This window comes from Diadema antillarum, unplaced genomic scaffold, assembly GCF_040938485.1.
Source record: "Diadema antillarum isolate AM-2024a unplaced genomic scaffold, OU_Dant_1.0 scf00000128, whole genome shotgun sequence".
Lineage (NCBI taxonomy): Eukaryota > Metazoa > Echinodermata > Echinoidea > Diadematoida > Diadematidae > Diadema > Diadema antillarum.
Window position 1 is genome coordinate 2,181,935 of NW_027271017.1, and position 13,086 is coordinate 2,195,020.

Sequence of the window (13,086 nt, forward strand, 5' to 3'; positions counted from 1 at the left end):
TGCCAAGTTTGACAAAAATCCATCATGAGGTTTTCAGGAAGAAGATGAAAATGTACAATTCAGGCCCCCATTTGGACCCTTCCAACCACACCCCCCCCCCCCCTACCCAAGAGGGGCACCCCTGGATCTCCTATGAACAAATTTGTAGTATTATCTCAGCTCTACTAATATAACTTTTGATTCTAGAGAAGATTTATAAAGATTCCTTCATTTGGGGGGTTTGGGACCCCTGGGGGCCCCCTGGGTGTGGCATGGTGCTCATTTTAACAAATTGAGATCCTAACCCCCTAGGGATGCTACCTGCCAAGTTTGGTGAAAATGGGTCATGGGGTTCTCAAGAAGAAGATAAAAATGTACAATTTAGGCCCCATTAGGACCCCTCCTCGACCCCTCCCCTGGGTCCCAAGGGGGCACCCCTGATTCTGCCATGAACAAACTTGAAACTACAGTCATCAATGTACTAACTCATAGTATTAACTTAGCTCTATCACTTCTGGTTCTAGAGAAGAAGATTTTTGCGGATTCCTTCATTTTGGGGGGTTTGGGCCCCCCTGGGGCCCCCTGGGTGGGGCATGGTGCCCATTTTAACAAATTGAGTTCTTAACCCCCTAGGGATGCTACCTGCCAAGTTTGGTGAAAATGGGTCATGGGGTTCTCAAGAAGAAGATGAAAATGTACAATTTAGGCCCCATTAGAACCCTTCCCCACCCCCCTCCCCTGGGTCCCAAAGGGGGCACCCCTGATTCTGCCATGAACAAACTTGAAACTACAGTCATCAATGTACTAACTCATAGTATTAACTTAGCTCTATCACTTCTGGTTCTAGAGAAGAAGATTTTTACAGATTCCTTAATTTTGGGGGGTTTGGGCCCCCCTGGGGGCCCCCTGGGTGGGGCATGGTGCCCATTTTAACAAATTGAGTTCCTAACCCCCTAGGGATGCTACCTGCCAAGTTTGATGAAAATCGGTCCTGGGGTTTTCAAGAAGAAGATGAAAATGTAAAAAGTTTACGCACGACGCACGACGCACGACGGACGACGGACGACGGACGACGGACGACGGACGACGCACGACGCACGACGCACGACGCACGACGGACGCCGGACGAAGGGCGATCGCAATAGCTCACTTGAGCCTTTGGCTCAGGTGAGCTAACAAGTCCAAAGGATATTACCACTACAGGGATGAAGGAGTTTGGTTGAGACGGGGCTTCAGTTTTCAAACTTACTTTGTGAGATAATGAGAAACCGCTTATGAAATATGAAATGAAAGTATACAAAGTTTATTTGATGAAAATTGGTTTTGAAATGGTTGAGATATCCAGACACAAATGGTCCTAATAGAAGGTGGGGCGAACGTTTTATTAGGGCATCCTTGTTTTATTTTTTTAAAAATATCTCAGTCATTCCAAAACCGATTTTAATCAAATAAACTTGAATTCCTCTTAGAATTGTATGCTATGAATATTTCGTAAGGGCTTTCAAATTATCTTGCAAAAAGGGTAAAATCTGAATCCCCAATCTCAACCAAAACCATACCATCCCCTTTAACAGAAAAACAATAATGTGACATTAAATTTCTATTTTCTTGTTTTTGAAACTTCAACCTCTCTGAAGGTTATGTGTCGGACTATCAATCGGCTCGGGTTTGAGTTCCCTGGGAGCAGGGCACGTGCTCCTATAAGGATGGCACTGAATCCTCATTCACTATAGCCCTTTGAAAGGGAGTTAAAGCCTTCAGCCTCGTGGTGACTTTCTCGTAAGCATTCATTCGGATTCGTCCCATTTGACCAAATACAGAAAAATATGTTGTTGTTGTTGTTTTTTTCACACTCGATCTAAAACAAAGAAATTAAAGAAAGAATCTTACCGCAAAGACGTCGGGCATGTGCTGAATCAGTCTGTCGATGGGATTGTTTTTATTCATGGTACTGACCAAGAGTTCATCCCACCTGGAAGAGAAGAGGTTGGTATAATAGATCTAGATTACATATCGAAATATCGTGATCGTGATTGTACGATGGCTCGATATCAGGTACATCGGAATGATCGATAATTTTCCCTGTCGATGCACATTGCATTGTATTGCGGGGAGATATAAGCAGAACGATTATAGTTTTATTTCAAACGCTTTGAACCATAATGATAGAATGATTGAAATACATCATTATGATCAACATGCAGTTATAAGGATTTTCTGGGGGGGGGGGAGGGGCACATTCAGTAATAAGATGATTTTGATCTCAAAATACTCCAAATCAACTTATTATCCTGGCAAATCGCGTCAGCCAGACGAGTTTCTTGGCAGACCCTTTTGATGAATTGTAAGCAAATTCAGAATTGGGCAAGATGCATTTTGAGCCCTTCCGATAACTATTCTTTGGCTTGAATCCTTACCTTGTGTGTAAAACTATGGCCACGGCCACATCTTTGTTGTGTGTATCGAAGACAATATCCATGATCCCATCTCCACAGCAGTTGGTTAGGTCTAAGGCTGCTCCATGGTCCATGAGATAGGTTACGGCACCAGGCTGGCCTTCTTGGGCAGCCAGTAGAATGGGCGAACACTGATGAAGTCACATATGTAAATATCAAGTAAGCATTAATCTCACATCAGCATCTGGGAATCTACACCCTACAAGCTATGCTTCTATGTAGATTCCTCATATCTCACACTTTAAATTGTCTTAAATGCTGTACTTGACAATTCATCCATAATTTTGTATTGAAAATTTTATGGTTTATTTATTTATTGAAATGTGGAATATGGAACAATAAAAAACAAACAAACAAACAAACAAACAAACAAACAAACAAACATATGGAGCACACGTTAACATAATTATGATTAGAATGAACCATGGCCAGTGGCTCATGAGGGGGGGGGGGGTGCAAACTTTTAACTCTTAAAATATCCACAAAAAAACAAAATGAATGTATAGCAAAAAAAAAAAAAAAAAAGGCAGTGGAGTAAAATTCAGTAAAAAACAAAACGAATATAACACAACCCCCACACAGGAATACCCATTATACTTCCCGAGGGTTGTTTGTTTGCATGCTTGTTTATTATTGTTGTTTATTTGTTGTTTGTTTGTTTGTTTGTTTTTTGGTGGGGGTGGGGTGAGGGGGAGGGGGTTGACTCTTGACCCTACCACCACCAACGCCCTGCCCACCAGTTGCCATGATAGATGGATCAAGAGGGCTCCTACTAAAACGCACGTAAACAGTCTAGTATGAACTTCATTGCAAGAATCATGGATGATATGCAACTCCTTATACTTCCAATCCCCAACCCACCCCCACTCACGACTTTCATCACTCCACTGCAAGCTGTATTGCGAAAACTATTCTTTTTTTGATTTCCGACATACTGGAAAGTTTTAGACATTTCCGTATTAATGCGCGTAGAAACGTCAGTATTAAGCGAGATATAAGTGTTATTATTGATATTTATTATCATTATCACTATTATAATCTTTATTATTATTATCATTATTGTTTCATGTATTCCAAATCAAAATTACTATTGGATACATACACCAGTGTCGTCTTTCTGGTCCAGTAGATGGCCGTGAGTGGATAGTAGGATATCCATTGTCTCCCGGTATCCGGCCATCGCCGCAAGATGGAACGGTGTACGGCCTTTGTAGTCCCTGAGGAGTAAAAGGTAACCGGATATCGGTAGATACAATAGTTACTGAATGGGTCTGTACACGCGGTTGGAATAATGATTCGGGAAATAAAATTGTAAATACATGTGCAAAATTCTCAAAACTCAGGAATTTGCTTTCGGTCTCGTGATGGCAAATGGCTACTTGCATACTTCTATCTTTCCACTGCTAATTATATCTAGCAATTTTTTATTCTTACCTTTAAGGAGGTTATGAAAATGTGAAGTTTCTCTAAAACCTTTTACAAAACAGTTCTTGAACAGTCAATATGAATATGCAATTAGTGAATTGATGGTGTCATTCCTTAACAATTTGCCATACAGTTTGTACATGAAATGTAGAAATTTCCAGGTGTTTTTTTTTTTAAATTCAGAGTCAATGATATTGTGACCTAGTCTCAAAACAAATGGTGAAATATCTTACTGATCATTGTTTTGAAGATATCCAACCAGATATAACATTATGTTTAATTTTTTTTTCTTTTTTTTTGGGGGGGGGGGGGAGGGGGCGGTAGAAAATAAATTTACGTTATTCTATGGTACGCAATCAATGGGAAATTGTGAGGTGAAGACATCACCGTCTCACTCGTTATATTCATATCACTGTCTGAGAACTGTTTTGCAAAAATTATTGAAACCTTACAATTCATTACATTCATGATTATATCCGATTTCAATATGATTTTCACAGTTGTACTCATTAAGATATTAATGTCACACTTTCTTTGGACAACTTTTGAATTCTCTCATCAAGAGAACATAGTATTGATATCGGTTTCGACGTTGAATATTATAGGGGGACACTTTCAAATCAGGATCAAGGATGATGCAACTTTGCCTTATTACGGATCGACGTGTAGAGGCTATAACATCAAATATCAAGACAAAGGGGGAGAAATAAGGAACTAACTTGTGTAGGAGGGCTCCTCGAAGCAGTAGCAGCTGCACCACCTTCTGATGGCCGTTCCGGGCGGCGATGTGCAGGGCAGTCATACCCTCACCGTCTGTGTCGTTGATGATGTTCGGCCCGATTTTGCTATCAAGGAGCCGCTTGCACGAATTCAGACGGCCGTACCTATTATTTGAAACAAGGACAAACACTAAGCAGCTGGCTGCAGACAAAATATCTTTCTCATGTATGTTTATTGATACTTAACTGTAAAATGTCGTCCTTTTTATGACAGTGGAAAAAAAATAACAACTTAAACTTCTGTTAAGTACCAAATCATCCAGTATCGATACCGGTATCATTATTAAGCTTATTATCACTATCACCATGATAATCTAGAATCATGGCGTTGTTATTGCTTATAATGTACAACAAGACTGATTCTCTTGCAGTTATATTCAAAACTTGGTTTCGATCAGGACAAGATTGACTCTCCTACGAAGAGAATAATTTGTGGATATGTATTTAATTATAATAATATTATGAACATAATGATGGTGTATGGTAAAATATAAGATAGTGGGAAGAGAGTTAACTCACTTTGCCGCGAAGTGGAGCGGAGACTGCTTTTGTTTGTCCTTCAGGTTGACAGTAGCCCCGAGGTCAATGAGATTCTCCACACACTTGATGTTGCCCCGTTGGGTGGCGTAGTGCATCGGCGTACAGCCGTGCAAGTCTCGCTCGTTCAGCAGATCAGCGAAGGCGTGCTCCTGCCGAAAGAGGGCGCATTATTTCAAAGACTTATGACGTCACACACGTTAAAAACACACACACACACACACACACACACACACACAAACAAAAAACGACCAAAACCCCTTAACCAAAACAAAATCTAAAAGAAACACATGCATACATTTACAAGCACCATTGCATAGTCAAGAATAATTCTAATGCGTATCCCGGCAATTACCCCCAGAGGGCAATTACCCCCCGGCTAAACACTGGTTAGTGGTAAGGTTAGAGTAAAGATTAGGGTTAGGTTTAGGGTTATGGGTTTGGGTTAGGGCTAGGATTAGGTTCAGGATTAGGATTAGGATTAGGATTAGGATTAGGGCCAGGGGAAGGGTCCGGGGTAATTGCCCAGGGGATAATTGCCCTAGACCATGATGATTTTAAGTTCCCTTCGAGCTGTTCTACCATGACCTTTAACCCTTACCTTGAGGTCACCGTTGACCCTGAGATCCCGGATGTTGCCTCCATGTAGTATGACGATGTGGAGGAGGTTTCTCTTCTCCCCGTCCTTTATGTAGAAATCAGCGCCTTTCTGCAGCAGCAGCTGAACGGAGCGCCATCCGCCCCGCGACGCCGCCAGGAGCAGTGGGGTACGCTCCTCGATGTCTGGTACATCCAGCTCAGCTCCCTGAAGTAGATGAGTAGAATTTGAACACAATGAAAAATATATTGTTTGATAACATAATACTTATATAATATTGGATGGCCTTGAGGTTAATACAAGGAAATATTGCACGAGCTATGCACAAATATTGGACGAGTCGAAGACGAGTCCAATATTTTGCTTAGCGAGTCCAATATTTCTTTGTATTAACAGAAAATAGGACATCCAATATCATCATTATTATCCAACAGAGGATTTTAGCAAAGAGTATTTTCACTTTAGAATAGGGCCTACCCTTTCTGTCTCTGAGTGCTGTATAATCTCCTACTGTACTTGATCCTCGAATTAACACATAGCGTATATGCATGCAAATGCAAGCGGCGGCCGACTATCATTATGTATTTGCATATTGCGGGCTATCTAGCGGTAGCGCTGAGCTGATCGATCGTCACCTGCACAAAAAATGCAACTTGTTTTCATCAAACCCTAATTTAATTTCCTGTTATGAAAGTGATATTTTGAAAAATTGTATGAAAAACAATTTTAACTAATTGATATATGAAATTTGTTGGGAATAGAACCAACATGTTTGCTACACGTTTGTGCGTGTGTGTGTGTGTGTGTACATATACCTCACATCAATTACATCACTACCATAGTTCCAAATGTATTATTCATTAACATTATCATTATATACAAACATTATACACTATTATCGCTCTACGTTAGCTGTCATCAACATCACTGATATCAAATGGGGGGGGGGGGGGCATACTTACTTGTTCCAGCAAGTATCTCACCACGTCCACGTGATCAAACATGGCTGCCCTACGATGCGAAACGGAGAGAAGTTCAAATACATACAAGGTCAAGAGCATTGCTCTATAAATCCTTGAAGAACTCAGCTGTGTTACATCGAAGTATTAATGAGGAAGGTAGCATTCTGCTTACGGTGGGCTTAATGTGGGCCTGACGAGTACATTGCTATGTGGGATTCAAATTTAAGACTGAACACAAAGTAGATTTTTATACTTTTACACTACAAAATATTGATAAAAGATGGTATCCGGAATGAAACCAATGAGATGATTTCGGTTGAGATTTGAATTCACAATAACTCTGAAGTAATGAATCAGTAGAAATTTGCATTTTACAAGTGTACATCCCTTCGTCACAAACAGGTTAAGACTGTTGCAGACCTCAGTGCTAGTCTTAGCATCATGCGTTTCTGAACGAGCTCCTTACTTGTGCAGCGGCGTTCTCATCTCGATATCCTGCATAGTGAGCGTATTTGATGTCTTGTAGTTGGACAGCATAATTTCTACGATGCGAAGGGCGCCTTGACCGCAGGCCAGATGGAGAGGTGTGCTCTTGTTATCCTAGAACATTGGTGAAAATGCATTTACGGAAAAATTAACAAGTATTTTAAAGTGGTGTTAACTATCAATATATTCTATCATCTTGACCCTACATCACTACATTATAAGAATGATCATAAAATTTCACTTAAATTTACCCTTACTTCACAATATCTTCATAAGATCTGACAACTTAGATTGTTAAGTAATCTTACAGAATTGTATGAAAAGAGTCTGACGTCATTTTGTTTGGCTGTGTGAAATTTTGTGCATCTTCAATTTGTTATTTTAACACAAATGTGCCTATCTACTGCAAGTAGTTCGTAGAAGTGTTTCTTTTCTTTTCTTTGGTTTATTTTGTTTTGGTGTTCGCGAAGGCGCTCCCCGTATTCCTGCCTGCTAATCAGCTTCCGTGAATAAACTGGCTACGTAACATTTACTCAGGAAATCGTAACCTGGTAACAACGAATGACGTCGTCTTTGATCAATTCAAAACAAGCACCCCCCCCCCCCCAAAAAAAAAAAAAAAAAAATAGGGAGAAGGAGGGGAAAATGCGATGCATTTGCAAAGACATGTCATTGGGACGAGGAATCCTCGTTAAATCCTGAAATATTATGATAGATGTTACTCGATAAAGTTCATTTTGTGGCTGGCCTATGTCCATATCATCTGTAGCAGAAGGTCATAAAATGCCGACTCATCTTCAGCAAGAGGTGTTATGAGGCTGGTAGCCACACTGACACCACCGGATAAGCACCGTCATGCGATGGTCGTATAAAAGAAGGTAGATACTATACTTCCGAATCTGTTCTATCGGAAGGGTAATAATCTTGGCACCATTGCATAATGTCGACTAAGATTTGCTCTGCAATATTTGTCGGCGGCGGAACTCCGTATAACCGTGAGCAAATATTGACATTTCTCGATAAGAAGAAGAAGAAGACAAAAAAAAAGTAGAAGGCGGCGGAGAAGAAGAATTCCAATTAATGAAACCCTCGTTCGACTTGATTAATCATGATTATGGTGTAGTAATTATGGCTACATGATTATTTTTTTTGTCAGATATTACAGCGTTATGACAAGTGGTAAAATGTTGTCAAGGACTTAAGCTTAATAATAGCATGAAAAATATTTGATTTACATGATAGTACTTCTTGTTAGTATGAATTATCACGTAAAGATCGATTAGCGATTCTTTGCGAATTGTTCTTCTGGCTTCATATCCGCTGTGAAATGTAATATGATGAATTATTTCATCAGATATAACAAGGTATCTGGGTATGAAGGTCAAAGGTTCATTATGAATCACTCATGATTAAAAGCCCCAAACAAGTTTCAGGGTTAATACTACACATGCGAATACATAAACGTTCCGCTGAAGTTATAGTTGAACATTTCTTACCTGTTAAGCGAAACTGATATACGAGTAATGTCTCAAATATTGCACTCAGTTCAAGCAACCACTAGGTAAAATTAAAAAATTCCATAAATCTTAGCACAGAATGATAATCATTTAATCGCCAGTAGTGAATTAACAGTTTGGCAAGTCATAATGTCACGGCTCGTGATTGAAATTTTAAACAGTGAGTGAAAAAAAGGAAAGAAATGATAGACAGTTTCTTGCAATACAAACATATCAAATCCTTCCACAAATTAATATGACATTGCTTTTAACTTACTTGAGTTGAAACTTGAATAAACGACAAATATCGACAACTCAAATGAAAATGAATTGTAAATTACAAGAAACTGCAAAATGTCTGAAACAATAGCCATGAAATGAACATGAAAATTCACTGCAAACGCTGGGGTAGCAAGCAACTAGAGGATGACCAGAAATATTCAAGAGATTTAGAAGTAATGATCATAATATCAGAAATGGAACAAAAATGGAACAAAAAAAAAATCGGGACCTGCAAGGACCAAAATTAATTGCACGTAAGACCTATACAGAACTAAGTCCACATGTTTCACTGAAATATGTTTCATTTTCCAAATGAATAATTCCTTTATTTGTTCCAAAGTAGAAGTCAATGCAACACACAGACACAAAGAGAGAACATATAAAATAACTTTCTTGGGTTGCGCATCTATTAACTCAGGTCCGACTTGTCTTTTAAGATTTCATTTAGCAAGATTTTTACGCAGCAAATTTCATTATAATTAGAAAAGAATATACGTTTCAACTCAGTCTTTATATTGTTTCATATTGCTTATACTGTTCGTAATGGATGTAAACCACTTCAATTTATCATTATCATTTGTCGCAACTGATGTTTATTACGATTACTTTACAACAGGACTGCATTTATAGAAACCACAAATTAATTTCTTTTTTTTTTTTTGGTCCTTTCATCCTTTAAATCGCTGAAGTTATCAGCATCTTAAATCCTTGTAAAATCGTAATGCTCATGGCAAAAAGTAAGTCCTGAGTTCCTGTAAGTTAGAGCATAATTTCTTACATTTTAATTTTATTACATTAATGTAATCATGTTGATTATTAAATTGATTTGTGTGCAAAGACTTTGGAGGAATACCGGTGTGCGCTATTCTAATGGTTAGTCATTTACAGCAAGCAAATATAAATCATCAACGGTAGAGAGTAACGTAGTACAGGAAAGTCACGTGCTCACACAAACATGACAAAATGTTAATGTTACATTTTCGGAGTGAAAAGCCATTCTATATAACCATTCATATATAAAGAATAAAAAGAAAATGTATGAAAGAGCACTGAAGTACAACGATGATTTAGTTCAAAATTTTTGATGTTTTATGGGAAAAGAGTGATGTTGGTAAGAACTGCGAGTATATACAAATTTTTCTTTGAGTTTTCGTTTTGTTCAAACTCATGCCGGAATTGTGATGCGGTACCATCGTAACATTGTCTGATTTACAAATGTGATTTATATTTGTTACAGATCATCTAAAATATGAGTACGAATTAAGGTACTGTTACATTTTTTTTTTCATTTTCCATCAGAGATGGAATTTTAACAAAGCATCCGCTCGGAGTGGTAGATTTTGTTTTGTTATTTGAAGTCATCCTGAATATAGAGTGGCTTTTCAGTTTATAGTGATGCGCTTCACAGGGAGCAAGGATTAGGGTGCAGAAATTTAGTACAGTGGAGAATTGTCAGGCTTGATTCCTTTAGGCTTTGTATAGTAAAAAGTAAAAAGTGTGATGGGGGGGGGGGGAATTAGGGGGTAATTGAGTGGGGGAAATTGGTTATGCGGGGTGGGGGTGGGGTGTTAGAAGGTGTGCCACGATCTGAGGTGGGGAAAAATGATGTGAGTGAACCGGAAGAAGGCGTGCCACTTTTTGACCACACTGTGTGACAAACACCAATAAATCATCGGGAGGGATCGCTGTACCTGTGGGACATCCAATTTGGCGCCGAATTCCAGGCACACCTGCACGGCCGACTCGCACCCCGCCATTCACGGCAGAATGCAGGGCCGTGTTCTCCTCCTTGTCCTTAAAATTCAACAGCTGCCATCGCTCGTAGCCACATTTCTCAGCTAAAAGGCGCAATGTGTCAGCCACATGCATTTGGGGAATAAATGATTCAAAAATAGAAGGGAGAACGGATAACTTAATGCAAAAAAGAAAAAAAATGCATGCGTGATTACTTGATGTAATTTCAAGGCAACTGTGACTGCTGTTTACCTGTTGCACGTCGAGACGGCTGCCGTACTGAAGGCAGAGCTCGACAGCCTGTTCGCATCCACCATTTACGGCAGCGTGAAGCGGTGTGCAATACTCTTTGTCCGTATCATGTAGGATGGACGCCCGGGTATACCCCATTGATTCGGCTTGGGAAGGAAATAATTCAGTCATCTCATCGTGATCCCTTGTACAGCCCCACCTATAGACTTCTACGTCCAGCATCAGTGTTCAATTACCCCTTGTGTTCAACCACAATTGATCAATCGGAACCATGATAATACATAATTTGCCAGATATTGTCCAAACATATTCAGCATTACACCAACTAAAAAACAAACAAACAAACAAACAAAAGATTTACGAGCATGAAAGATTATTTTCCTGAAAAAAGTTTACAATTTATCGCACCAATGGCTTTGAGTGCAACTCTTACTACTGTCCATCATTACAGTGTATTTCCATTTGAGTTTGTATGTCGTGTATATAGGATACACAGAAGTCATTGAATTGTTGCATTGAAATCAAATAAATTTGCATGAACAAGCTAAATCATTGAACACATTAAAGGCAAAGAAAGGTATATCTTTACCACATTTTTTTTTAACCAATCGACGTTCTAGGTTTAATAGTCCATGCACTGCATGATTAAGAAATCAATTAGGTTCAATTTCCATTAAACACAGATTGTTCATGTCTGTTGAACGATCAACACCAACTTTAAATGGTTATGTCTATTTTAGGCTACTACTCTAGTATCCCCATTCTTCAGGCCAGGAGAAATAGTGCCGCAAAAAGCTAGTATATCAACTGTTGCGTGGTGGCAGTCAATGGCAGTGTAAATTTTGATAATCATACCATTCATTACGTGCAGAGCACAAAACAATAACCATACAGGTAGAGGTTACTACTACAACAACAACAACAACAACAACTACTACTACTACTACTACTACTACCGATACTACTACTACTACTACTACTACTACTACTACTACCACTACGACCGATACTACTACTACTGCTACTACTACTAATACTACTACTACTACAACTGTATACTACCGATACTACTACTACTTCTACTACTATACTACTACTAGGCCTACTACTACTTCTACTACTACTACTACTACTATACTACTACTACTACTACTACTACTACTACTACTACTACTACTACTACCATACTACTACTAAGCGTACTACTACTATTACTCCTACTTCTACTCCTAGATTTATTTCATGTATACCACATCTTTCACGAAGTGATTATAAGCGCCATCACCTCAATGAAAACATCAACTACACTACTCTATTGCAAACACTAGTACTATATTGACGTTATACTGCTACTTTTGTTGTTAAGAGTACAGCCCTTGCTGTTGCCTTTCGTATACATCAAACTGTTGCTTTTGGCACTTCTAATAAACAATCAAAGGCGTCATGTACACCTGCATCCCATTACTCGCGACACTGATGAAATACTCGAGATATCCGGATGATTGGCGAAAATATTGAGACCTACGTCTCGGGAGACGACAAGTGCGGCGCGTACTAGAACGATTAATCTTCATCGTCGCGGTTCTTGGTAAACAGACATCTATTTTGTTTTCCTCTATTCTGTCACGTACTGAGCACCTTGCAAATATACCAAGTAGAATTCAATATCGAAAAGAGCGTCAACTTCGCCTCCGATATTGACGGCGAACCCCATCACACGAGTACTTTTTGGAGAAGCGATATATAGACCTATAGTAATATCGACCGTGAAAACCAGCCATGAATCATAGGAGGGGAGGTATCTTGAGAGGGGATATCTAAATGTGTGTTTCTTTTCTACGTGTCAATGGATATACATGTCTGTTAGTTAGCGCCATGCCGGGTTGATATCGCATAGCGACTTATTCAATACCGGGAGTCCCCGGGTTAAACTTATATATGCTAAGTTTGCAAACTGGTGCAAGTCGCTCTATGACCTCGACACAGATTCCCCCATATACTTATCTTCTGAATCTCTAGACGAATCGGAATCGCATTGCATTAGTAACAACATGCAAATAATAATAATAATAATAATGATAATAATAATAATAATAATAA

The 13,086-nt window shown here is 39.2% G+C and overlaps 1 protein-coding gene across 1 annotated transcript in view; it reads right to left on the bottom strand.

The window, feature by feature from the left end:
- The window catches only part of LOC139720473 (transient receptor potential cation channel subfamily A member 1-like), a 43,754-nt gene that overhangs the window by 11,751 nt on the left and 18,917 nt on the right, over positions 1 to 13,086 (bottom strand). Inside the window, 10 exon segments of the mRNA XM_071631829.1 lie at positions 1,870 to 1,951; positions 2,397 to 2,566; positions 3,538 to 3,652; positions 4,580 to 4,744; positions 5,159 to 5,325; positions 5,778 to 5,981; positions 6,737 to 6,785; positions 7,203 to 7,336; positions 10,692 to 10,751; positions 10,753 to 10,838. Coding sequence (XP_071487930.1) covers positions 1,870 to 1,951; positions 2,397 to 2,566; positions 3,538 to 3,652; positions 4,580 to 4,744; positions 5,159 to 5,325; positions 5,778 to 5,981; positions 6,737 to 6,785; positions 7,203 to 7,336; positions 10,692 to 10,751; positions 10,753 to 10,838 — 1,232 coding nt within the window.